Here is a 27,595-nt window from a genome sequence, read left to right on the forward strand (position 1 = left end):
ATCTCACATATTTCTATTTCAGAATATGCTGGAAAATGTGTTTACTTGTTTAATACCAAATCAGAACTATATCACTGTTATTGATGTTTTGAAAAACTAGACAAATTACTTGTAATTAAATTAAATTACTAGATAAATCATGATATCAAATTTCTGTGACTGGATGCATTTACAACTTATTTCAACTAGTGCTCTGGGTGGACAAAGCCTAGGGTGATGAAACAGGGAAGCCATATCTGGGGGACCCACACGCTTTAATAGCACTATGTACACCCATAGCGTTAACCGTGGTTTTGCGTACTGTCCTAGTTCCCAAAGACTAATCAAGTCTCACAGAAAGTTAAGTTATATTGTGCCATTAAACACAATTACCAAACACACTTCAGTGGAAAAACATTTGAAAATGCAGAAGAACCAAAAAATCCCCCTTACAAGGATCGACAGTAAGCATGGCCCGGAGGCCCGGGGCCCGGGGCCACCAAAAGTTACAAAGTGGCCGCCAGAACGGCAGCACTGGTGGTCCGAGTGGCCACTGAATTTTCTCCATCAAAGGGAATATGTTTTCAGAATGTCACATTCTGTATCTGCACATTACCTGCCACATTAAATAAGCCATTGTATTTATTTGCGCAGAAACAATACGTTACATGCACAGCATCAAAAGAGTTTTTTGCCTGAAACACAGGAAGCATAAAAACTCCCTTTAAACCAGTAAGTGTTCTCAAGCTGTTTTAATGGGGCAAAAACGAAAACAGCTTGAGAACACTTATTGGTTTGAAGGCCATTACATCACGAAAATGGACAGCATTTCCCCGTAGCTACAGATTGCTTAAAGTTGTGGATAAGTTTAACCTACCCTTTGTTCTCCGTGCCAGCATTCAGGCAATAATTAATTATCAAGGTTGTACAGTGACGCTGTTTTGATTGCATATGCTCCCAGAAATTTAGATAAGGAGAGTATAAAATGTAATTATAATTTTTTGTTAAAATTTTAAATCATAATTTTTTCTTTTTACTAGCACACCGGGCCACCGGTGATGCATGATTTACTGGGCCAGATGGAAAATATAAATCATTCAGAGTCCCTGGGCCTCATTGTTGTGCCTTGCCTTAGACCTCATTAATATAAACAGTATAAAAGCATAAAGCATATAGTTTCATATGACTATACAGTTTCAAGTTTCATCTGGTTTGAACTGAGGAACTGAATCAAAGCCGGAATCAAAACAAAGTAAAAATCGACAGACAGCGATAAAGCATGTTGTGTTAACTGTACTAATGAGAAACAGTAGCTCAATATTATTTCTGCTGATTGACTTTCAAAGGACTTTATGATTCTCCTGTGTATTATGAGACCTTCTGCCCATTGGCTTTCTGTGTAAACAGTATCTGGAATATAGAATTCAGCTTTTATGACATTCTACATCACTAAGGTGAAACAGCATGTCCAAAGCCAAAAACAGAAAAACAAAAAAGAAAACACAAAACTAAATTAGCAAATTAAAAATAATAGAAAGTAACAAATAACAAAATTAGCATTTGTGTAGTTCCCACAATACAGCACAACAATACACTTTTCATTTTTGAAATTTTGAAACACTGAAATCTCACCTCGGGTCGAAAGCTTGCTGTAGATCTGCGAGTTCACTTCCTTGTCCCGAAGAAAGCATCGTATCTCTTCAACCGCCTCTCGCATGATGGTAATGATCAGGACAAAACCCTGGGCAACAAACATTTACAGACCATTTCAGCACAATTTATCAAGACTGTTACATTTCAATGCAATTCAGGGACAGTGTTCTATAACTTTCTGTAACTAATGCACCCTTCACTGATGCCCTGTGGCATAAAACAGACATTTACAGAAAGGTTGGTCCAAACTACCAAGAAAATTAGCACAGTAAAATGAAACTGATGTGACATGATTTTTTAAAAACTGAACTGGAAAAAAAAACTGAGTGAATTTAATTAAAACTTTACAGGGCGCAGAAATATTCTTGATAGATTTTGCTGGCTATCAAAGTTGAATTTCTTTGTAATAAATATTTCATCAAAGGTGCCTTTCAATCAAATATGAATTTTTACATGATTATTAATTTAATTTTGCAAGTCTCCTCTGAAGTTTCTATCAGTCGACCATTGCCTTTTGCAATTGGACTAGAATGCAAATAGAACATGGGTGATATGGGTGTTTGATAACTTTTTTCATTAAATGAATGAAATAATACTTTTTTTTAAGTGTTTTGTGTTTATGTAGATAATCTCCATAATTAACTGCTGCATTTGTCACAGAGGGATTCTCTTTTGAAGCATGATGCGTGCCCTCTGCCTCTGTTATCTCCCCCACTTTCTGCTTTGGGCTCAATCTCTGTGGAACTCTGTTTACTCAGTTTCCCTTTGTCTAATATTACATTTTGTCTAAAAGATCTGAAACCATTCAGTATGACAAATATGCAGTACTAGAGGAAATCAGGAAAGGGAAAAATACTTTTCACGGCACTGAACAGTGCCCTTTAGAATGGTCTGCATCCTTGATAAAGATGAGCACAGGAGGCTATGAAAAATTTTCATTGTTATCAGCTTTTTCTTGCATTCGGAATGAGGTAAAATTATTCAAAGAAAAAAGAATTTCATCAAGAAAGAACTATTTTCTCAATTACTGCCACCTCTGTAACTTCTTATGAACAAAGTCTTATAGATGTATAAGGTCATCTTAGTCTTTATAAACTCTTCAAGTGGTCTTCCATGACTTCCTGTTTTACTGGGGAATAAATATGATGTGGCACACATGCTAAACCCTCTTAGTCATCCATCAATACGGGGAAGGGAGAAATAACACGAATTAATCTCAGAGATGTACAGCACAAAGGTTAAGAATAACCATACAGGTTACTATTTAGCAAAGAGGGAGCAGCATCACCGTAGACACAGGGGCCTGCTAAACATCCTAAGAGATATAACACTAAACCCATTTGCACAGAAAGTGGGGAACAGCATATTAAACGATGACTTTTGACTGGAGTTCCCTTGAACGTGAGGAGCGGGCCAGGTGAGGGCGAGGCGTTTCTTACCAAGGGAACCCAGTATGTGTACAGGGCTCCCAGCCGGAGCTCCATCACAAACTGGGAGCAGGCCAGGAGCAGGAAGTACAAGTTGAAGAAGTACTTGAACTGGTTAAACAGCACCTGTCGACGGGGAAGCAGAGGACAAGTTAGCGGCCTTCGTTGCTCTTTAGTGGCTGCCCATTACGGCTCTGGACAGCGTACAGCTCGCAGGCTCGCAACACAAAAAAGTGACAGGCTTAGCGTTAGCATTACTTCTTACAAAGTGTTTAAAAGAATACGTAACTGAGCAGAGAGAAAAGAAAGGATCTGCAGTGCTTAGCTCTGCCAGCGAGTAAATATGATATGCAATCATTTATTAAATGGTAAATGGACCGCATTTATATAGCGCTTTTATCCAAAGCGCTTTACAATTGATGCCTCTCATTCGCCAGAGCAGTTAGGGGTTAGGGGTTAGGTGTCTTGCTCAAGGACACTTCGACATGCCCAGGGCAGGGTTTGAACCGGCAACCCTCCGACTGCCAGACAATCGGTCTTACCTCCTGAGCTATGTCGCCCCTTTATATTTATATATTTATATAAATTCTACTTATTGTTAAAAGGGTAATTACAGGGGTATCAACACCCCTCAATCAAGATGCACGTTCAGCTTAAAAAAACATGAGAAGTATTCAGTAGTGACACTCATAAGAGACACACATAAAATTACATTTTCTTACAAATAGCCGTAAACCCATGTCAGTGAATAAAAGTGTTCCCTAAAGCACAGATTTCTATTACATCCACTATACATAGATGGCCAAAAAAAAACATTAGCTTGCTTTAAGTTACTTTTTGCTCATCAATGAAAATTGTCTTATCCCACCTCTTGAAATGAGTCAACCTAGCACACCTCACTGACTATCTTTTTGACTTATTTAGCAAAAATGTAAGTAATGTTTTATGTCTAAATATAACATTAAAATACTTAAGACTGACTTATTTTTTTGGTTTTTGCAGTGTATCTATATTGCCCTTCATCAAAATTACTTTGTATACATACCACCTCTGTCCTTTAAAATATTTTTCAGAGGCGATTTGATCTCACAGACTAAAAATGTGTCACCATGACTGTGGAATTGGGAATAGCCAATTATAAGACCAAGGCCAAACTCGCAATGGTCTCCCTAAGCCAATCAGATAGCTGCCGGTGTGCTTTAAAGTTCTCCTCTTTATCATGCATTTCTTCATTGTGTGAGCGGAGTCATGCTCCTCTATTCTCTGAAAGAAGTCTGCATGCCATCAGATCATGGTACTGCATATCCTGAGGGATTTACAGATCCACCCACAGCAAACAAACAGACCGATTTCACAGACTCACTGCAACTTGCTACGCCTCTGTAGAATTCCATTACCACCACAGTGCAAGGTTACAGCACGTGTTAAGCTTACGTGAGTCCAATGCAATAACGCTGCTACATTTGGCATTGTTCAGGCTCAGTGCGGCTGAGACTTATGACGAGGAATCTCTCACTTATTTAAAACAATTCTCGTAATCTTTGTTTGGTTTCAAAAATAAATACGCATTTGTGATTTCAACTTCCACTGGTTTGATTTTCAAAATGAGCCCTATTTGAGTTCCAGCCAGTGATAGTGCCTGAGAACCAAATGACACTTGATTTTAATATTTCGATGCATACTAAAAATATGAAAAACAGCTTGGAGAAGGATACAAGAAACAAATCAGTGGAAAAAGCTCTGCACTGAAACTGGCAGTGATTTTTTCCTTTAAAGGAGAGACAACTGTGAGATCCTTCAAGTGATGTTTTCACATCACTGCATAAGAGAATAAAACACGTATCAAAAACTGCTTTAAAAGCTAATGCTACTTTGGCTGTCCTTTGATCCGTCGTTTTTTCTAAACCATGTGACAAACAAAACAGACAATAAACAGCCAGATCTTTTCTAAAGACCTGAAACCATTCAGTGTGACAAACATGCAATAATAGAGGAACTTGGGAAGGGGGAAAATACTTTTTCACGGCAACTGTTTTGATGGGTTGCCCATAAATTGCCCAATATTTTTTTGACAAGTTTACATAACTTAGATGGAATATTTAACCCAGGGGTCCTCAGTCTTACCCAGAAAGGGCCAGTGTGGGTGCAGGCTTTTGTTCCAACCAAGCAGTAACCCACCTGATTCTACTAATCAACCCCTTGGAATCTTTGCTAAGCACCTTGATTAGTAGACTCGGGTGTGTAACTGCCCAGTTGGAACAAAAGCCTGCACCCACACCGGCCCTTTCTGGATAAGACCCCTGATTTAACCCATTCATACAGCAGTATGACCCTACACCTTAAACCAGCCAGAAGAGGATATGCCCACCCCTACTGCGCCTAGTAACTCCAAGGATCTAGGCTTCTTCCTACATGCGATCCAAGGAGTTTTTCCTTGCCACTGTCACCTCTGGCTTGCTCTGTGGGTGTTCAGGCCAGGGTATACCGTGAAGCGTATTGTGAGAAATTCTTTATAAAATCCACCCTATAAATAAAATTTGACTGACTGCATGATATGTTACAAAAAATGTTGCACACAACTGACATTACCTAATGTACCTTTGAAAAATGCAACAACAAACTCTGTTCCACCCTGGATTTGAACCTGAAACGTCCTCGTAACGTCTCATTCCTTAACCATGCCGCCACCTTGTTTCCCAAACCTACCCTACAGCCCCATGTGTAGTGTGTGCTCCAAGCGAGTGGGGGTAGAGCCAAGGTGGTGTGGGGTGGAGCCTGAGGACCTGTCACTCACCCCGGGGAGGAAGGTGAAGAAGTTGTACTTCTGGTTGTTGATAACGTTGCGCGGGTACCTCTGCTCCCGCTTCTCTGGGTGGCCCAGCCACACCGTGCGCGGCCGGAACTCGCCCATGCCGCAGCATCTCGACCACGGGCAGCATCTGGAACACCAATCACAATGGTGAGAAATACCCTCGGCCCACCCCCTGCCAATGCTGCCCAATCCCCTGTTTTACCAGTCACTCAAAAGAGAAAGGGCTTATGGCTCGGAGCTGTGCTGCCAGGCTTGCAGCCTGGAATGAGAAGCCAGAAGGAAAGCGGTCTGACAAATCCTACGAGTTCTTAGAAACTACCGGAAGGTGCTGAAGCTACTGGCGGAACCACATAAGCCTATATGACTCTGTTCCAGGAGGCCAGAGAAGGTCAAATGTACATTTCCACGGCAGTTCCTGAATTGATCTTACTCTAAACATTCACTCATCTACCGGCTGCTAGCTTTGCACGCCTTGCTCAAATAAGGAAGTTTGCCTTTTGCTTGACTAGGCTGAGTAATTGGGTGGGGAGCACAAAAGCTGCAGGTGACGTTTCATGAAGAGTTGACCACAAGCCTCTTTGCATTAATTTCATCTACAAACAATGCTTTCTGCAAAGGAATACCTTGCCCTTTCTACCCTTCCCCCCCTCCCCCCCACACAACTTCACATTAAAAGAATCTGAAGACTGAAACGTTCCGAAAGAAATCCTTAAAATATATTTTTGTAATTATGAGGACAGTGTTCTTGTCAAAAAAAGAAAAGAAAACCTGCAAGGAATGTCATTCAGTTTTCATTTTACATACAGGAATACATGCCACTGCTTGAGTTAAGCAATCACTGAAATAGACAAAAACAATGGTTATGCAACAACAGGTTGCTTGTCTAGTACAGTCATTCAGTGCACACCTTTTTGGATTTGAATATTAGAATTGGCCAATATCATGCCTGGAGTGTTTAAAAAGAATTTAAAATTTTGAATAACTTCAGTTAGGCTTAAATTTGAAACCAAGGACTGTGCTGAACACCACTTTGGCTTAAAGTAATGTTGCTTCTACAGATTACCATTAGGACCTACGTTCACTTAAGCGCAATACAAATGGTACTCTTATGTACAACCGGTAAGAACTACACAAGCAGTTCTAGATGCTCTGTGCCATTGTTACAGCCGCAACCATGATGTATATTGAATGCTCCATGCCAAACTTGCCAAGTCATTCTAGAAGTGTCTGCCTAATAAATGAAAATTGTAGCCGATACTGCTACCACCGCTGCTACAATCACCATGGTCAAGATCAGCCAATCGGAGATTAGGCCTACTTAATATTCCAGAGAGGGAGATGCTGCTCTATTGTGGCTGCCTTTTTTTGCTTCTAAAGGAATGAATGGCCTGTCTGATCTTTAGCTTAACAAACAGGAACCATTGATAATGCCAGTAGGCCATCGTACAAGTGTTGCATTTAACATTTTCAAACACTAATACATCTTAAAGTAATACTGTCTACCTACGATATTTAAAAATGATACTGTTTATTTGTATTGTCCCCTTCAGAGGACTCCATATTTCAAAGCCACAAAACTGGTTGTACATGCTTGCAGTTTACCAGTGTCTAAACAAGTGCTGATGCTACTGAGTCACAAAATTAAATTTTAGATGGATTTCGCTCATAATAAAAGTGAAAACACCATGACCTTTATTTGTGCTGACACGGCAAACTGGAACAAATTCTAGTCTAAACGCATGAGAAACTAATAAGGGGTTTAATCCATTGTAATTGAGAAAAATCCTAATAATTTAAAATATCAAAATAAACAGAAGACAGTTCTGCTTCATTCATCGCATGAACTCAACTAGACATTCAAAGCTCCATCTTGTTGTAAATGGAGTAGCTACATTCTGTGTCCAAGCAGTAATGGTCCATCTAAAAGGACAAAAGCATACCCAGTCAAAAAAAAAAAAAATCATTACGGCCCCATTAGATGCTAAAATTCACCTCATAGTTGTCACCTTGTGAGTGCATACAGTTTCCAATGGGACATCTTGTCCCCACCTCTGGTTCTGTAGAGCCACAGGGTCTGTTACTTTTTTGTTTTCATCTTAAAATCAGACCAAAGAAACCAGGTTAGCTGTTAGTGTTCATCTAATTGCTTAAGCAATAGCCTAAATTAGCTAACTGACTGAATAACATCACAAAGCACCAAATCATGTGTATTTCCAGGACCAGGGTCAGAGACCACTACTGTACTGGGTGATAAACACTGGGATATTCATGGAATATGAGATTTAATCATATTCACACTAACGACACCTTTCTCCACATTACATTGGTAAATGATGTTATGGATGTAATGACGTTATTGAAAATTGCAGGAAAGTCATAAAATTAAGTGTTGTCGTAAGCTTAGCTGCTACCACAAAACGCAAGCTCATACCTTGACATGTGCTCACAACTATTTCAATGAACGTCAGCAATATAGCTAGGTAATACAAGATCTAGAGGGCATATTCGATTATACCAATTGTACCACATCCAACAAATATGGCATCTGTTCATTTTCAATTAGCTACCCTACAGAACATACACTGCGGCATTATATAATGTAAAAATCGACATGATCGGTCAACTTTTCCAAAACAACTGCTTCTTTTGTTAGCTCTAGTCAGCTAAAGATGATGCCAGTGAAAGCGAACACACCTGTCTGCGATGAGTATGGGATGATCTCATTTGCCATTCAAATTTGATGCTTTCACTGAATAATCCTAGGCCTGTGGCTAGTGGTTAAATTCTGCTAAACAAAGCACACTCTAGCTAGGCTAGATGTAGATGAAACATCTTAAAATATGACAGACAGTCCCATATTCAAGCTGTAAATATTGAAGAAATATTTGATATCGTAGTGAAAGTTCGAACCTCTCGTAAACCCGGAACGAGGCTAGCTAATGATTGCTAGCTACAGGACCCACCTAGAAGCTGTTTGCCTTGCACCATCCCCGAGAAATTGTTAGCAAGCTAACATTCATATGCTAACGTCACCTAGCCAGATAATTTTTCAAAACCCTATTTATAATTATGTTGTATCTGTCGCCTAATGTTACCTACACTCAAAATGTAAACACGATACACATATATCTGTGTTGCTGACAAGCTAAATAAGTGGTATACGAAGAAAAACAAAATAAAGGCATCGTTTTCTTCCTCCAAGCATTCATTCAGGTTGTCAAGTACGTTGGCGCTCTCGTTAGCTGACCCAACTAGACGGCTACAGAAGCTAGCCAGCTCCCCAGCTAGCAAGCTACCGTACAAACTAAGATACGATGAATATGACATCCCACTGCATGTCAAAAATAACGTTCTTGTTCTTACCCATTTTTGTGTTTATTGTCGTGTCTTTTTTTGTGTCTGACGGGCTGAAGTGGAATATTATCCGTCATTCCTGCAGTCCCAGTTTATGCGGTTGAAATTCCTCTCGCCTGTTCTCCGAGCTGGGCGGAGGCTCTGTGATCTAAAAGGGACACGCTTAGCTCGGAGACTTTTCGGTTGCCTTATCAGTCCCCGTACTCACTGTCAGATCAGCAACGACATAAATGTGAGAGTAGCAAGCTGAAAACGAAAAACACTATTTATGTATTATTTATGTACTTATATAACGAGCTATTGCTTTGGTTTGGACGGATTAATTAGAAATTATTCGTAATACTTTTATGTTGTTACTTAGCTACACTTTCCGATGGGGTTTGGAATGTGTACTTTCGCCATAAACACTATGGAAAAAGGTTACATTTTCCTGTCACACCTGTAACAGAGTTTATGTTTAAAAATCAAGTTAAGAATTGATACATATGAGGCGGGTTATTAATATGGCAATCATGGGATTTACGCGAAAAATAAGATTGACTTTGTGTAATAAAAACGTAATAATACTCCAGTTCTCAAATATTCTCAGAACATGAGGTAAAATACAGGCATAATGCTGAGGAAGAAAATGTTGCGTATTCTATGCACAATAGAATTTCACGCCCAATACATTCATCTTGCGAAGTCGAGAATGATAATAGCCAATGACACTGAACCAGGTGTTTTTCAGAGGAGTACACTGCGAAAGGTTTTGCCTATAACAGCTGGACGATCTGTGCTGATACAGTGATGAAGAAAGTAGGCTACAGGGGCTATTTAACATATGCAAATGCAGCTTATCCCTCGTGTTAAGTTGAAAAATAGTTACATCCATTATGTTACAGGTCAAATTGACCCACGCAGTGTAAATCTATTCCTCACAGTGAAATAATCCTAAAACAATGAAAATGTTTAATTTGTTTCATGGCCATTCATAAATAGTCTTACTAATAGCTACAAGAACATTTTTTTAAAAAAATTCTAAAAACTACATGTAACAACAGTTTACTGAACATGTTTCCTTTCACAGAAATATATAACAATTGTGAGGTAATGATTTTCAGTCATCAAAAGTATTTTTTTCCCCCATTTCACAAAGGTGATCATAAAACACTATTGACCCTAATCGACCTGTAACATCATCTTTGTATATAAAATATACACAGCCATTCCACAATACAGCTATGGCTAAATACACTACTTATAAGTTCATGACCCAAAAGGAAAAAAAAAAAAAAATTCACAAAATAAATTAGATTAATTTTCACTCAAAACAGAAGTTAATCGGTATTTCAGGTACATAAAAACTTAAAGGGGTAAAACTAAACTGCAACATAACAGGATGGTTTAAGGATGCAGAATATGAGAATATTACAATAAACATATGCATATATTGCATTAGATTATATTATATATATTTGTGGAACATTAAATTGTCTCTTTACCTGTATGTTACTCCTTGGTCTTCACAGTTGAACCATTGCTTGAAATTTACAGCCTGATTGAAGGACCTTACATAGACATTGTATTTTACTTCATTGATGTTTTACTGAAATCATGTCAAATACTGTTACTGAATGCTGACAGAAGTTGTTTTCTGTTATCATATGGAATGATTATATGTTTGGGCAGAAAATGATCTGTGAATCCCATAATAACTGAGTGAGAAAATATAAATAATGGCAGTATTAGAAAAGCAACAACATTACAGTTGATTGATTAGATTACCTAGTTTTATTCAATTATTGCTGAAAAGGTCCTTAGTTATGTTATCCCGTGAGTATTATGTTGCAAAACTCCCTGTAGAGATGTGTACTTCTCAAAAAGCATAACTCTTCTTATTGAGGGTACGTTCTCGGACTTCTCTAACTTGATCAGTTACTGATGTGTTTTTTAAAGGCGATAACAGGCACTCTATGACCAAAGTATTATTATTATTATTATTGCTAATATTATACTTCTTGTAATAACAGCTGATTTAATTCAATGATGGCTTTAAGTTAACACAAGTCCATAAACATGTATGAGAAAGTGTTTGCAGGGGACATAATGATGCACTTTCTCTGACCTTTTTTCACTGTGGATGCAGCCAAACTGTCCCTCTTGCATGAGTAAGGTCATTGGTTAACCTTTGCCATCTGGCCAGTAAGATGGCCTTGATGCTGGCTGCATTCTAATAAATGGAATTGTTATTCATGAAATATGGCCGTTCTTGTATGACGGCAGACAGGTGCAGAGAAAGTTTTCTCATTGTAGAAGTGCACCACCTGACCTGTGGGCTTGACCTACACATCCCCCCTGCTATGTGGTCCCAAAATGCCCGCTTGCAGAGCAGACAGCTGATAGGACACCCTCCTCCCAATCACATGGCACCTTTTGTCATGTAGAGCAGTGTCCACTCTTCTGCCAACAAAAAAAAGCTAATTCCCCTTTGTGACTCAAGCTGGGTTTGACTTGAAGGTTCTTGGATTAGGCCCGCTGTTGCCAATAGCTATGCGTAAGGCACATTCTTCCCAGCTAAATTAATTGAAAGGGTTTGTGGGATTAAACCACTTTTGGCCCTTGATGGTCCTCAGAATGCAGAAAAGATAGCAAACCAATTCTGTTCCAACTGATCTGCACAACTGGACTGCTCTCAGATCTCATATTTTCCAGTTACGAACTCTATCCTCCGGCTATGAAATCTGAATTTCTCTTGGATAAAAATTGCATATAAGAAATAAAATTTAATGAAAGCTAATGATGATGATGATTCGCCACGGGAATGAATCTACTGGTATCAAAGTGTAAAAATAGTCTGGTATGTCCAACTCTCTCACGTTAGACAGATAGAAAACTGTTTGTCAGTCACATATCCTTAAGATTATCAATATTTTACCCACAATGAAAAGTTAATGAATGTTGTCCACCCTAGTACAGTGTAGTCCATAAACATTTTGACAGTGACACAATTTGTGTAGTTCTGCCTCTGTACTCCAGCACATTGGATTTGAAAATGAAAAGAATTAGGTTTTAATTTGAGGGTATTTACATCCACATCAGGTGATCCTTGGAGGAATTACATCCCTTTTTATACATAGTCTGACCATTTTAGGGCACCAAAAGTAATTGAGCAATTGGCTGCTCAGTTGTTTCTTGGCCAGCTTTGTCTTTGCATCATTAGTTCATGCACAAGAAAGCTTACAAAAGATCTAGAGTTGATTATAGATTCCATTTGCATTTGAAGTCTGTTGCTATTATATTCAACATGAGGACCAAAGAAGTGTCAATGGCAGTAAAGCAGGCCATCATGACACTGAGAAATCAGAATAAATTCATCAGAAGCATAGCCAAAGCATTGTGTGTGTCAAAATCAACTGTTTGGTACATTGTTAAAAAGCAAGATTGCAGTGGTGTGCTCAGCAATAGCAAACAGCCTCGTAGACCACGAAAGACCACTGTTGTGGATGACAGAAGAATCCTTTCTAGTTTGGAGAACAACCCTTTCTCTAGCAGACCAAAAACATTCTGTAGGCATAGATGTTTCATAGCCTACCATAATGAGAACATTACACCAGTATAACCTCAGAAGCTTCACTCCAAGAGTTGAACCGTGGATAAGCATGAAGAGCAGAACAGCCTTCTAGAGTTTGCTAGAAAGTACATTTTTTAAAATTGTAAAGTTCTGAAACAAGGACTTATGGTCAGATGAGATTAATATTAACCTGTACCAAAGTTATGGAAAGAAGAAAATGTGGAGAAAGAAAGGAACTGCTCATGATCCGAATCAGGTCACCTCATCTGTGAAACATGGTGGAGGTACTGTTATGGCTTTGGCATGCATGCCTGGCTCTGGAACTAGCTAACTTGTCTTGATTAATGATGCGGCTGCTGACAGCAGCAGCAGGATGAATCCTGAAGAGTACAGAAACATCCCATCTGTTCAGATCTAAGCAAATGCCTCAAAATCCATTGGATGGTGCTTCACCTTGCAGCAGGACAATGACCCCAAACACACTACTAAAGCAACCAAGGCAAAAAGTGGAATGTTTGTGAATGGCCAAGTCAATCCAATGACTTAAATCCAATTGAACATGGGTTTCACTTGCTGAAGATAAGATGCCAGAAAGCCCGTGAAACAAACAGGAACTGAACATGGCTGCAGTACAGACTTGGCAGAGCATCACCAGCATATCTAAGGCAGTCACTGAATGCAAAGGAAACCATTGTATTCAACCAAATACTAAATACGACTTTAAGATTGTTAACTTGTCCAATTACTTTTGGTCCCCTAAGTGGGGGATATATATATAAAAAGAGCTGTACGTCCTACAAGAATCACCTGATATGGATGTAAAATACCCTAAAATCAAAGGGGACAGTCGGCACCATAACCTCATATACACCGCTTCATTTCAAATCCAATGTACTGGAGTAGAGCCAAAACAACAATTTTGTCAGTGCCCAAATACGTATGGACTACACTGCAATTGCCACTTTGGTATCTGTTCTTTTGATGCAAGGAAGTACTTCTTTTTATGTCTACAGAAGTACTTACAGTGAACTCCATAAAGTTTGGGACAGACATTTTTTTTTATTTGGCAATGTCCTCCACAATTTTAGATTTGTAATCAAACAATTCACATTGGTTACAGTACTGATTCTCATTTCTTTTTACATTTCACCATGGAGTATTAAACATGACTACTTTTATTTACATAACGTTCATACGTCCCTGACATTATGGTGCCCTGAAATGGGGCGGCTATATATAAAAAGTGTTTAATTTCTACATGCTGAAACTCAAATGTATAAAAATACCCTTAAATAAGAGATGAGTCTAAGAACCACCTGTGAATGATTTGATCACAAATTGTGCAGCCAAATCAAGAGTCATCCCAAAAATTAGAGCTCACTGTATTTCTCATAAACCTATAATGAACTCATTTTGTTTATTTGAACAAAATTAGCTTATTGTAAAATAAACAATATCTGCAGCATCAAGTTTCATTTACATGGCAACCGGTACTACTGTGGAACAGGAGCATAGTTTAGAGAACATCCAACCATAATCGATAATTTATGCTGGTCAGGGTCGTGGAGAGTGCTGGAACCTATCCCAGCATGCACGGGGGAAAAGGCTGAAATACAACCTGGACAGGTCCCCAATGTATCGCAGGGCACACTCATATCTTTGGACTGTGGGAGGAAACCAGAGTACCCAGAGGAAACCCATGCAGACCCAGGGAAACCCATGCCGAGCCCAGGTAGGATTATGAACCCAGGACCTTCTGTCTGTGAGACGACGGTGCCACCCACTGCATCACCGTGCCACCCTGATCACAGCAGCAGCCATGATCTCCGCAGCCAATTTCCCCACAGTTGTTGGAACCCAGGATGCATTTATGATTGGTCGGAAACCTGGGCCGCTCAGGTCAGAGAAAGGCCAAGTCTAATCACGAGTGGAGATGGAAATCAAGATCAGACTTATACCTGGATGTAAAGTTCAATGCAAATGTAACTAAAACAACTGGACCTGATCTATGGAAAGCAAGCATGGTTATCCAAATGCAAAGCATGGTGACCCAAGAGCGAGACGAAAGCCAGATAACATTTCAGTGGGTAGGAAGGACAGCTTAAACCCAATTAGCCTCTGGTTACAATCAGAGCTTTGGTGGGAGGCCATTGTCTAGCGCTGCTCAATCTTTTCTGCAGATGGATTGGGTGTCCAATGCGTATTACACTTTCCACAAGAGAGGCTGCATAGAATTGGGGAATGTTTGTTGAATTGGACAGGCATCTGTCATTTTGGGGGTGTACAAATTTATACATGCGTGCATTATAGTTTGTGAAGAATCCCCCTGTTAAGTGGAATTTTAAGAAAAGGAAATGCATACAAATCCCCCCGCCGCGCCCCCGCCCCCGCCCCCAAATTCCATGAGTAGAGATGGGGAATCCTGTGGAGGCCCACACACCTCATTGAGATGCAACAGCAGTTAGCCATTCAGCAACAGCACCAAAGCTATTCTGGAGGACCATTTTCACTCAACTCATTGTGCCTTTTTCACTGGCCCAGACATTGCTGAAACTCATTTATGTAGTTGGACGACATTCATTGCTTCAGTTTTAAGTAGCTTGGCCAAGCATGCCACAACACAGGCAGTGCAAAAGTCTAACCCCACAGCCAGGCCAGCAACATCTAAAACATGACTAAGAGTGAAGAGCTTGCATCACTTTGGAACAAAGAAGGGACAGTACCAGCAGGGAAGTTTGTGAAGTTGAACTCTAGAAAATTTGGATTTGGAAGTAAATCCTCTTTGCTATAAACCACACGCCCATGATTGCCTCTATAGCCTCAGCAAACAAAACGCCTGCAGGTTTAGAAACTTCTGTAGACAATTAAAATACCCTTAATTGCACAAACTCTGATCCAATCCAAAAAAAATAAAAACCACACACACCGAAACTGAAATTTTAAAATGTAAACCGAAACCCCTCGCCCACCACCACCAGACAGTGAACCAATTGCTCAAAATACACATCCCATTTGCACTGAGGCAAACCTCAAAAGCAACTGGGTTATTAGAGACGACCACACCTTGTGACCAGAAATCTGACAACCTCTTCCAGGGCATCATTCAATTAAAAAAATAAATAAATAAAATAAAAAAAACCACTTGCCTAACCAGATATGTTCAGACACAGAAATTGTTTAAACTGAAAAGGGTTTCAAAAATTAATTTCAGAGTAGTGATACAGTATGAAATGCATTCAATACTGACTGGCAAATCCTGACTAAATGGACATCACGGATAAATGTACCTAAACAATGGTGACAATGGCCATACTTTCCAACACCAAGAAATTTTCATGTTTCTGTAAAACAATCACGAGGGAAGAAACAAATTTGGAAAAGTCACCCTGATTTTATTTTCAAAAGACCAGAAAGTAACATTATGCATTAAGATGCTTGAAAAAGGAGGAAAAGAGTTGCAAAACAAGATGATTTACAAAGTCTACACTGTAAACATGCCAAAAAACTGGCAACAAAGTAACAGAGGCTCCATAATTCTTGTATTGTAGATCCCAAGACCCCTCTGACCCAGTTCAGATGCAGATTCATTATATTTTTAAAAAAGGCACAACTTGGTAAAATGCATACATTGGGAAGAGTGATTACCAGGACAAACAAATCTGTTCTGAGCAAAGACGTGCAATGTGTCCAACAATACATTCAATAAAATAAAAAAAGAAACAAAATAAAGAACTACATTTAGATAAGCTACTCCAGTTATGTACCTGAAGATGAGGTAGGAAAAAAAGGCAACCCCCTTAACAAAACCATTACAATTTATACTCAAGAGCAGCCTGGCATCTCGAGCTGGGGGATGCCAACTGGTTGGGAAAATAATTTGTTGATTTGCCAATTTGGTTAACATGACAGGATTTGAGATCACAATTAAAGATTGACAGGAGGTAGAGGAGTGATTTAAACAGGATCTGAAAGTAACACCACCAGCCCCACAGGTGGAAAAATAAACCAAAGAAGCAGACCTGATCAATTATGCTCTGTAATAGGTCTTCATATTTAAGAGGCAACTAAACAGCAAACAGTAGGGCTGAAAGGTGGACCAAGACATCAGGAAACGTGGGTGGGGGAATTCATTAAAGTGCAGCCAAGAGCAACAGTGTTCAGTGTTTTAATAGCCTTCAAGACACAGCTCTCTAAAGGCTCCAAAATGGTATGCTGGCACAGAAAATTACTGAAGAATGGAGCAAACATTCTCAAACTGATTCCAGGAAGTTGAAGAGGGCAAAACATTTCCACAGAAAAACCGAATGATAGAAATATTAAAGGAGTACATTTGTCAAAACACACAGACATGGTATAAAGACCTTCATTACAATCTTTTGGTGCTTAAAAGAAAAATATATACAAGTTTGAGAGGTTAAGCCAGGCACTTGGCAAAAAAGACTTTTTTGGTTTTGAAAGCTGGGAAAAAATAAATCTAGTTCTAATTGTCAACAACCTTAAAAATAACTTAATTTCAAGAGTTTGCAGCAATAGTCCACATTCATGGAAGAGAACTTCCACTACAAGCGTCTCCTAAAGCCAACTGGTTTGAACACAAAGTGGCACGTTTTGAATCACTGTGTGAAAAACACCTGAAGTATTTCCCCCCCAATCAATGTCCATAAAGTTGATGGTACACGACAGGCACTCAAGTGTTCATGCATTAAATTTTGAGATGGAACCAGATGAAAACGGACAGGGCACGATTCAATGTTAGGACACCACTTTTGTATTTCCTGAAATATCAAACTGGCAATGCCTTTTGTCAAAACCTCTATTCTTGACATTAGATAGACCCATTTGGATTAAAGCCATTTCAAGTAAGATGAATACATTCAACTTCTGGAGGGAGAAGAGACTAAAAAGATGACAGCCTTACAAAAAGTTACCCGCATATCTTAGACATACAAACAGTAAATACAACCAGAGACCTCTACAGTAGTTAAATTCAAGTTCTACTAAAACGAAACACTAGCATAACGAGGCAAACTCTTCAAATTGTACGGAGAAGGGAAGGAGGGAGCTGCATGTTTCAAGTTACAGGAAAAGCTAAAGAGCACTTTGCAGGACTCGCTCATTTTTGTTCACCAAGAGACCTCATTTCCAAAATTGTGGCAAAGCGCAAAAGTGATTGTACTCATGTGAGCAAGTGTTAAATAGGAAAAAAAAAAAAAAAAATAGCTACCATAAAAGTCATAATCTATACATTTCAGTAGGAAAATATGAGTATCACATCTGTAAAAAGAACCAAGAGATACAGGGCAAAACGCCTCGTCCTATTCCCTTCTCGGGCCAAAATTAATTCACCGCGATTTTGCTCTCTTCCATAAAATGGGGGAACTGGGATTTTGGCACACTCTCCCCACCATTCTTTTCCATTTCCGCCATCGAGGCGGGAAGGCCAGACTGGGACCCGTCCATCTTCACCAAGCCTCCGGTCGAGCCAACAAGGGGACCACCAGCCAAGCTTCCGGGCATGGGAATGCCCCCGTTCTGAATGACAGAGATCTCATTGGTCTTCATGCTCAGGCCGTTTGTGAACGCGGCCGCGTACTGGTTCCACATGGTGGGGTCGAAGTTCATCGGCGGCGGGGCCATGTCCTTATGGGATGGCATCATCTCCGGCATGATCTTGGACTCAGGTCCCAGCGCCATCATCGCCATGGGGTTGTCTAAAGACAGCCTCTGACCCCGCCTTGCCGAGTTATTCCACATGTGAGTCCCAACATGCACCTAAAAGTGAATGAGAAAAACAGAATAAGATTATTGCCAAGCACAACTTATGCATTGCTGCAGGCAAGAGAAAGCGCATCATGGGAGACGTTTCAGTAAGCTGATAAGGAAGTTTCAGAGAAAGGTTTTTCTTAATTTGCTTGATTCTTAACTAAAACACACTCAGTCGCACACATACTACAATCAAAACAAAGGACAGAATATAGATGCAATTTAATTTAAGACATCACATATCCAGAGTGAGGGGTGAGATTGGGAAGCCTCACCTTGAGGTTGCCCTTTGTAGTGAAGGCTCTGCCACAAATTGTACAGGCGAAGGGCTTCTCTCCAGTGTGCGTGCGCTCGTGGATCTGCAGGGCGCTGGCCGAGGAGAAGTTCTTCCCGCACACGTTGCAGAGGTGCTGTTTGGCAGAACGGCGGGCAGCCGAGGTAGAGGGTGGCTGCACCCCCCCTCCCAGGGACATGGGGTGCCCAAATAGGCTGTGGGCCCCCATGGGGCTCTCTGGAGGGGTCTGCATCTCCAGCTTAACTAGACTTGGAGGGACACGCATGTAAGGCATGTGGCTTGAGCCTGTTCAGAGGGGGTGGAAGAGCATAAATTTCATGAAATTAAAGCCATTTATTCATCCTTATGGACAACAGGAATGAAGTCAGTCAGTCAAGACGTATAGGCACTAATCACTGTTGGCACTGTTCTATTGCATTATGCATATTCTGATTGAAAGAGCTCCCATCGGTTTTCTACCAGTACGAGGAAGAATTAGAACTGCCTTGTCCCAATTTAACATTCCCTGATCTTCACTGGGCTAACAATGATAAGATAACGGTCTTCCATTGAATTTCAGTTTCCTAAATAATATGTAATTTGTGAACTGAATATATAGAAGGTATTAAAAACAACTCTTTCAAGAGGACCTACCATATTCACCATTTGAAAAAGACAGGCCAGGCTCCTCCTTGATAGGCCTGGGGGTGAAACTGGCTGACGTCAGGTCCAGAGCACCATTGGATTCTGGGTCATGGGGCCCGCCGTCAGAGTCGGGTCGGAATGCCATCCTGCTGCAGTCATCAGGGACAGTGGGATCAGGAGACTTGGACCGACTGCTCCCCAGCTGGCTGTCGACTGGAGATGAGGACTGGAAGGAGATGGAATCCGAGACAGCAGGGCTCCTGCCATTCTGGTACTCCTGGTCCCCTGGCAGGGCAGAGATTGGCTCTTTAGGGACCCCATCACTCCCATCAGTGCTGGCCTGCCGCTGCAGGTTTAGGGCAGACGCAAGGTTCTTCATGTGGTTCTCCAAAGCAGCAATACCCGAAAACATGGATGGTGGGTGGGGGGGCTGCGGCAGCTCTTCCTTCGAGTTTGGGGGAGGCAAAGGGGGCAGGGGCTCAGAGAACCCGTGGGGCCTCTCCCTGGGGTTCATCTCGTTCTCGGGCTCCTCCAAGCTCTCGTCATGGAAGCTGCTCATGTCCAGGGCCTTCTCCTCTTCAGGGGGGGTGGGGGTGGGGTCCGCAGCCTCCTGGCCCTCAAAGGGACTCTCTGGGAGAGGGGTGTTGGGGATCTGGCCGCCCATGTGCATGCGGATGTGCTGCTGCAGCACCACAGCGTTGGTGAACTTCTTCTGGCAGATGGGACAGGAGTGCTGCATCTTCAGCGGCGTGTTGGCTCGGTGGACGCCGTAGTGGGCCTTCAGGTTTCCCTTTGTGGAGAAGGCTCGGCCGCAGATCTTGCACTTGTAAGGTCGCTCGCCCGTGTGCGTGCGGTAGTGCATCTTTAGTGAGCTCTGGCAGCTCAGAACACGGTGGCAGATGACGCACTCGTTGGGGTCACCAGTCTTCTTCTCCAGGCAGTCCACCATCTGCTGCAGCTTGGCTGTGCCTGAACCATGGTCACCGGGCAGCCCGTTGCCATTCACGTGGTGGTGGAGAGCGCCCAGACCTCCTGGGGGCTCCTGGGAATGGTCGGCACCCATCTCCTGGTTGAACATGCCAGAGGAGATTGAGGCCCCGTCGCTTCCAGAAGAGGGAGGTCTTTGAGAGTACACATCACCCCCCAGGGGACCATCAAAAGTGGGCTTGAGACCCTGCAGCACAGAGGGGTGGAAGCCTGCCGAGGGAAGCCCCAGATGTGGCTTGCCATCAACAAAATTGGACTCTTCAATAGGCATGGACATGCCGTACGGTATGCCGCTGCTGGTGGGGATGTTGTCCAGGTGCTCTGGGACAGGGTGAGGGTTCATCCGTATGTGTGGGTACTTCTCCTTGTGCCTCTGGAAGTGCACCTTGAGGTTTCCCTTGGTGGTAAAGCGGTTCCCGCAGATGTTGCACTTGTAGGGCCTCTCGCCGGTGTGCGAACGCAGGTGAATCTGGAGGGCGCTGTCGTTCCCAAATGTCTTGCCACAGAACTTGCACTTATGCTTGAACTGGTGTTCTCCAGAGGCCACCTTTGGATCCACAGCTGGACTGGGGAGTTTGACTTTCCCCTTTTTGGAGGAGTCCAGGGCAGCCGCCATGCCAGCAAATGGGTTCTGGAAAGCCATCGCTCCCGGGGACTGGGGAAGCAGAGCGGGGAGCCGGCTGGCAAGGTCGGGGAGGCCTTTTGGCAAATCCGATTTGGGGGGGGCGGGGCCTGCCTGCATGCCTCCCGGGAGGGGAACAAGACCAGCGTTGGAGTGAGGCAAGTGGCTTGCTTGCTTTAGGGCTTCCAGGGACAGGCTCTGCGAGCCAGTCCTCTTGCCAATGAGGGCGGCAGCAGCCGAGAGCTGCTGGGACAGGTGTGCCCCCAGGGCTTTGAGCGGGTCTACGGCGGCCCCCAGGGCAGAGTGCAGGCTCTGGGGCGCCATCATGGCCACCTGGATCCGGATCTGTTCCGTCAGCTGAATCTGCTGCAGCTGCTGCTGCTGCAGGCTGACCAGCTGCTCCAGGATCATGGGGATAGCATGCAGGTTGGCGTGCAAGGAGGAAGAGGAGGCCAAAGAGGAGGCCGAAAAGGAGGGTGGAGACTTTGTCCGGCTGGACGAGTGCTGCGTCACCGCCACTCTGGTAGCAGGCATGGACTCCAGAGTCACGTTTGTGTCTTGCACTTTGGCGGCTGACAAGTAGATCCTGTCAGGGCTGGCAGAGGTCTCACCCATCTCTGCCTCCGCCCGTTTTGGTGCCTCGTCGGTGCATGGTTGCAGCTCTTCCCCGTCGCCCTCGCCCTCCTCCTCTTCCTCCTCCTCCATCCTCTCCGTTAAACCCGTATCTCCTTGCAGCCGCTGGTCGCCGCGAGGCTGACTTTCGCTGTGGTCGCCCGGGAAACCGTCAGGGGAGCCTTGTGAGAAGTCGCACGGCACCATTCCGTCGCCCTCCTTCATGATGACCACCTGCTGGCTCTTGGTGCAGCTCCTCTGGTGCTCCAGGAACTCGGAAGGCTCGAAGAACTCCGCGCAGCAGCCGTCGCACACGCGGGGGTCCTCCATGCGACTCCGCTTCGCCTCGATCCCGTCATCCTCCGCTGGATCGTCCCGAAGAGCACCTGCAGGCAACAAAGACAACACAGACACATCAACACCTGGCACCTACCATTTAGAAAGCACAGCCATGATTCAGTAAGTGCAACATACAGTCGTGCAATTACAAACACTACGAGAGACTTCAAAACCTCCATTTTAGCAGAGGTGGGAAGTCCAGGGGTCAGAATGAGACTCCTGCCACGAGTTTCTTCCACCCATAACTCCAGCTGAAGAATTGTGCCTATATTGCCAACTGAAACCAAATTCTGTGAAGGACCTTTACAATCTGAACCTGGATTTTCCAAGTTTGTAATTTAGTAAATCTCACCACCTAGATCAGTGGTTCTCAAACTTGGTCCCAGGGCCCCCCTGTGTATGCTGGTTTCTGTTCCAACTACAACTGAAATCCCTCAATTTTAAGAAGCTGTCATTTAGCCTATACTCTTCATGTTTAGAGAGATTTACCCTCTTAAGCCACATTGTGGAAATGGCTGTGTGCCATCAATAAAAGTCCAATATTCTTGCTGTACTATATTGCAAACAGTTCCAAAAAGAGGTCAAAATATTTTAATAGATCAAACTGAAGACCGATGTAAATCAATAGGCTTCTAAACGGTGAGTGTGAACACACGGCAATTAAAACTAGTCATTTGCTAAACCAAGAATTCAAATACAAAGCAAAAACCAACCAAACATGTTAATACATTTAAGATGAAAGAATTAGATGTGTTCAACAATCTAATTAGGAACCTGTTGGTTCACCTCAGACCAGTTAAATGTTTTTAAACAATATTTTCGGTACTTCGTGTAGTCCATATATTTGCAATATACCACAATTACAATGGCATGCATAACTATCATATATAATGTGGCTTAAGAGGGTAAATACTACTTCTGAAAAGCACCCAATTAAAACAGCTTTTTAACATTCTGAGATTGCAATTGCAGTGGGAAGGAAAACCAGCGTAAACAGGGGGCCCCAGGACCGAGTTGGAGAAACACTAACCTAGATGAAGGTACCAAAAATGCAGAGTTAAAACTTTTCCCCACCCTGAAGCCCTGCTGTACTCCATAAAAATGCACCAATTTTCCAGGACTGAATCAGTACAAGCACAAATTGACAATGTGCGTGAATTCAAAACAGTTTTGAATACAAAAGCAATGGAAAAGAATTAATGGTGGCCCATTCATAAAAATAAATAAAACTTTACTGAGTAAGCATGCACTGAGGGACTTAAAGAACATTAAATACATTCCACCACAAATTACTGTGACCTCTCCAATTCCTATACATGCAATTACTACATTTATGAATTCATGCCAGCCAAAAAGACGGCTTTTCGAAGTCCCTCTTACAAGAGAATCAATGCATGTTCTGAATGGAACCACTTTTTGGAGCTAGACCACACCCACTCCAATGGGCAGAACAATGATAGATGGTCTTATTTCAAGGAGGTGGGGTTTACTCAGATTCAAATTTGCTTACAGAAGCACCTACGCACAAGGAAATTTGAATTATACTTCATACACAACCACCACCCCCCAAATTTGTGAGAAATAATGAATGCATCGACAGCACAGGGAGTTTAAGCACTCAAGCCTAAGAATAAATGGGAAGTTTAAGTTTTGGAATTTGTCCAAGAATGATTTATAACCCCTTTTATGACTTGAGAGCTCTTGTAACGACAAAATATTGGATCCTCGTGAGCATTCCTAATGACCCAAGAACTTCCTTTAATGAATTCAGTAAAAACAGCAAGCCCTGCCACTTTAGCTGCGAGTATTCATAGCCATTTGTATGCATTTATTAAATTACATTGAAGCTATAATCAATAACTTACAATTTACAGCATGTTCTTAAAACTAACATCAGCAAATGTGAATAAAGCCTATGGAAACACAAAAAAAAGAGCTTAAAATGAGGACAACGGCAGGCAGCTTTTTTTGACTGGAAACTTTACACTTGAGATTACATTTTGCCTGCTTTTATAAACACCATATAGTCTGCCAAATAAAAAAAAACTCAATTTAAATTCAGAGCTGTAAATACATCTAGCCTATATATTACAGTGCATCCAATTTTTTGGACAAAAATAAAATTTGTTCAGCAAAAGAATGCCCTAAAGAGTAGCCCACCTCATTTATAAAAATAAATAATTTAAAAAAAACACCACACACACACAATATAGGGCAAGGACCACCCTTCCCACCCTCTAGGGCACACAAGCCTTACCAATCAAAGGACACCATGGGGGAGGGGGGGGCAGCAGTCAGTATGACAAAGCTGCCACCAGAGGGAGCCAGCAGTAAACCAGCAAGTCAAAATGTGCCCAGAAACACAAAGGTCCAATTCACAAAATCTACAACCTGAAATATGGATATATTTAAATAGTCAGGAGGGAAAAGGCCATCCTTCCCACCACACCACATGGCCACTTCAGAGCAGGAGCCACTTACCAATGACTGCCCAAAATTTAGATTGGAAGGTGAAAAATTAGCAGGAAAACAAATTAACTCCAGCCTACAACCATTTCCCTTGCTCAACACCCACAGGGAAGGAGGAGAAAGAAGAGGGGGTAGGCAGAAAGAATACATTCAGAAGACAGAAACTGCACTCCAACTATGGACACTCACCTACACAAACTGAAGCCAACCCAGCAATTCAAAGATAATCCACTCAGTCATAAACATGTATAACTAAAAGCTTCCAACTGGCATGGCCAAATTAAAAAGTTGAATGCATGCCATTGACATTTCATTTGTGTGCCAAAAGATTAGATGTGGCCACTTAACAGTCCCATTGTTAAATGCAAATGCACTCATAAGATGCGAGGTGGGGGTGACAGACCACCTGTCTGGATTCTTCCTGGAACCGTTGGACTTGTTAATTGCTCACCAGGCGACCGAAAGGGGCTAAAACCTGGCAAATGGCATTGTATTCAGAAATCATTCACTCAAAAGCTGAAAGGCAACCCAAACGAGCAAAAGTGGACATATTTTACAATGTACCGGCTGCATTATCGGATTTTTTTTAAAAAAACAGCGCAAAGTAAATTATGTACAAGTTTATGTAAGAAATCAAACATTTCACCCATCATTAGCAATCAAGGTAGTAGAGCAGATAAGACTAGTGAACTGTGGCGGATAAATGCAGCGGGCAGTAAGACCACGCGGGGGCGCTTTCCAGCGCAAACAGATGGTACTCAAGAGCGCACGCGGTAGATGGACCGCATTGCTAAATTATGAAATTTACCACTAGGTAACACGAAATACAGAATTCAATAATTCCAATATTCCATTTCCCAAGTAAGCGTTAAAAGTGAAGACCTTAGCTGCAGTTTTAACTGTATTCTCACGTTTATGAAACATACAATGTGGCAGGTTTAACCAGATGCTTAAGGATCTGGCCAGTGCGTCATGCTTCTGAATTGGCCAACTTGCTCTGTATGAATAAGAGGGAGGTGGGCAGTGTTTCAAATGTTTACATATGGCAATACAGATCGACCCCCAATCCCTCCACCGCCACTCCACCCCCACCACTCCATATGCACAAAAGGAAACAGTCATGCATTAAACTGGGGATTTATTACCCCTTGGTCAGTTTACTCGTGAGTCACATTTCATACCAACCTGTCGGGGCACCTTTTGTTTAACCTCAGACAACCAAATTAGCTACCTGGCAAGCCAAAAGAACCCAAAGCTTTAAGTTTTAAGAGCACGCAAAATGTTTCCACATGCTATGGTTTACATTACGAAACTGATTTAGATAAATCTTAAATAATCGTTGCCCTAGGTGACTGGTTCGTTAAGAGACTCCCCATACGTTTGTCATCCATCAGGAAATTAGTCAATCTATACACAGACAAAACGGTTTGTTTTAAGTTCAAAAACATATAACAGCGAATGGTTGCAAAACTAAAGTTGATGTTAAAACTGCATTACAATCTTATTACGTAGCAAACTTTGCTTGGTTACGTGGTTAGAGAGTAAACGACTGTTCCTAGAACTTGTAATAATGTCAGAATTAAAATGCCAATCCAACAGAATCTCACGGAGAAATTGGGATTGAAAACCGCCGAAAACAGCAACTCGGAAAGCAAAATTAATTTTTAAAATTCGACATCAGCAACAGCTCGATAGACCAAGCCTCGGCTTCACCACGATGTAAAGGGGAGTTGCAATTCAGCACCGTAATCCATTCGCCAAACTTGTCGAACATCAGTTACCGGAGTTGGGACTACTTAGCAAAAGTAAAACGTCCATTCGTAGTCTTTTCAACACTTTAGACATTAGGCACGATAGGTAGATCGTTAATAAGCAAACTCATATTGGTTTGGTATATAACTAGCCCGCTGGTTATCAATCGCAGCTAGCGGGCTAAGCGCCAGCCGCGTCCATTACGATCCAGTTGCAGATCAATACAATAGTCAGTCAACACAAACACTCACAACTACATTCATTAAAATTGGTAAGCAGCGTTACCCATGCACACAGAATTGATCGTAAATACCGAAGACTAGTACAAAATTATATAATATTTAATAAAGTTAGTTAAGACATTTTAGCTACTTTGAATTTTTCAAACGAATTAAGTTAGCCTACAGCTATCGAGCATTAGGCTACAATCAATGATGGTCAAAGACAGACAGGACGTACCAGCAAAATTACTACCAATCGCTTTCGCTATATTGCAACCTCGTAACTTGTACCAAATTAGTTAAAAATTATATCGCGGAATTGACGTAACTAACAAAACCCTAAACAACCGAAAAGTTAAAATCAAAACTACTTGCTTTCTGTAAGCTAGATGCTGAGAAAGCGTGGTCAATTCCAAGGGTCATGATCCCGGCCAAAGTGCAGGGTACCAATAAATGAAGTATAAAAAAATACATACGTTAACAAGCCATCTACATTCCGCTAGTAGTTGACCAGACAACATCGTTGGCTGCGAAATATTTGAAGTCCAAACTCACCATTTTCCGCCGAACCGGGCTCCTCGGAGTTGATGTGTTGTGGCTTGGCTTGCTTGCGCCTCGACATGGTACAACCATCGGGAGCAAAATAGTAACAATATTTTTTCCTCTTCTTCTTTACAACAAATTCTTAGAGTTGGGGAAATTAGCCCTTCAAGTAGAATTGCGCATGTCTGAGTAATTATTATTATCAATAATGCATTGCGATTTATCATGGGCCTCTGACAGCTGATTGGCTCCAGTCCAAGTGCTTACAGATTATTCAAATAGGACTCATTGATGAGAACAGCAGAGTGCGAGAAGGGGGAGGGAGGTGCATGCGAACGTGCGCACCGCACTGAGAGAGCGAGAGCGAGAGAGAGAGATTTACTCTGAATTCAACAACAATCTGCAAAATAATTACACTTAGGTGGTTGCTATATTGACCATTAGCTTACTGCATCGCTGCGATTGCCTACGAAATACGCCGTAAATACAAAGTATCTGTTATATTAATGAAAACTACTTGCTCTTTAAAAAAGTGTACACACAGCCAGCCAAACTTGGATGATAGCCTACATTTGGGTGAAGCGACAAGT

At 41.9% G+C, this 27,595-nt stretch overlaps 2 protein-coding genes across 6 annotated transcripts in view; both read right to left on the reverse strand.

Annotated features, from left to right (window-relative positions):
• LOC135234517 (probable phospholipid-transporting ATPase IIA) overlaps positions 1–9,402 on the reverse strand; it is a 61,702-nt gene extending 52,300 nt beyond the window's left edge. Inside the window, exons 1-5 of one of the 4 annotated variants that reach the window (XM_064299202.1) lie at positions 8,566–8,617; positions 7,864–7,966; positions 5,854–5,998; positions 3,072–3,185; positions 1,612–1,720 (exon numbers count right to left, since the gene is read on the reverse strand). In XM_064299202.1, coding sequence (XP_064155272.1) covers positions 1,612–1,720; positions 3,072–3,185; positions 5,854–5,998; positions 7,864–7,966; positions 8,566–8,602 — 508 coding nt within the window. In that variant the 5' untranslated portion in view covers positions 8,603–8,617. Of the gene's footprint in view, positions 1–1,611; positions 1,721–3,071; positions 3,186–5,853; positions 5,999–7,863; positions 7,967–8,302; positions 8,488–8,565; positions 8,618–9,234 lie in introns of those variants that run through there. The other 3 variants (XM_064299203.1, XM_064299205.1, XM_064299204.1) reach the window with 3 other exon arrangements.
• A 6,747-nt stretch (positions 9,403–16,149) lies between these two features.
• Positions 16,150–27,207, reverse strand: sall4 (spalt-like transcription factor 4). Of its 2 annotated transcripts, none has more exons than XM_064299207.1 (4): positions 27,018–27,207; positions 19,479–22,067; positions 18,817–19,121; positions 16,150–18,550 (listed from the first exon to the last, which is right to left on the reverse strand). In XM_064299207.1, the coding sequence occupies exons 1-4, from the start codon at positions 27,082–27,084 to the stop codon at positions 18,116–18,118; spliced, it is 3,396 nt and encodes a 1,131-aa protein (XP_064155277.1). In that variant the 5' UTR covers positions 27,085–27,207; the 3' UTR covers positions 16,150–18,115. The 2 variants fall into 2 exon arrangements, with proteins under 2 accessions (XP_064155277.1, XP_064155276.1); XM_064299206.1 differs by having other exon boundaries at positions 19,470–22,067; positions 27,018–27,206.
• Between the last annotated feature and the right edge of the window lie 388 nt (positions 27,208–27,595).

The sequence above is a fragment of the Anguilla rostrata genome, chromosome 11 (assembly GCF_018555375.3).
Source record: "Anguilla rostrata isolate EN2019 chromosome 11, ASM1855537v3, whole genome shotgun sequence".
Lineage (NCBI taxonomy): Eukaryota > Metazoa > Chordata > Actinopteri > Anguilliformes > Anguillidae > Anguilla > Anguilla rostrata.

Bases quoted from the DNA above. Each gene is read 5' to 3' on its own strand.
- sall4 (XM_064299206.1), bottom strand. From the start codon at position 27,084: ATGTCGAGGCGCAAGCAAGCCAAGCCACAACACATCAACTCCGAGGAG. The intron at 19,122-19,469 runs GTAGGTCCTCTT...CCCTCTGAACAG, and splicing joins TTTTTCAAATGGTGAATATG to GCTCAAGCCACATGCCTTAC. The intron at 18,551-18,816 runs GTGAGGCTTCCC...ATTCACTTTTAG, and splicing joins CTACAAAGGGCAACCTCAAG to GTGCATGTTGGGACTCACAT.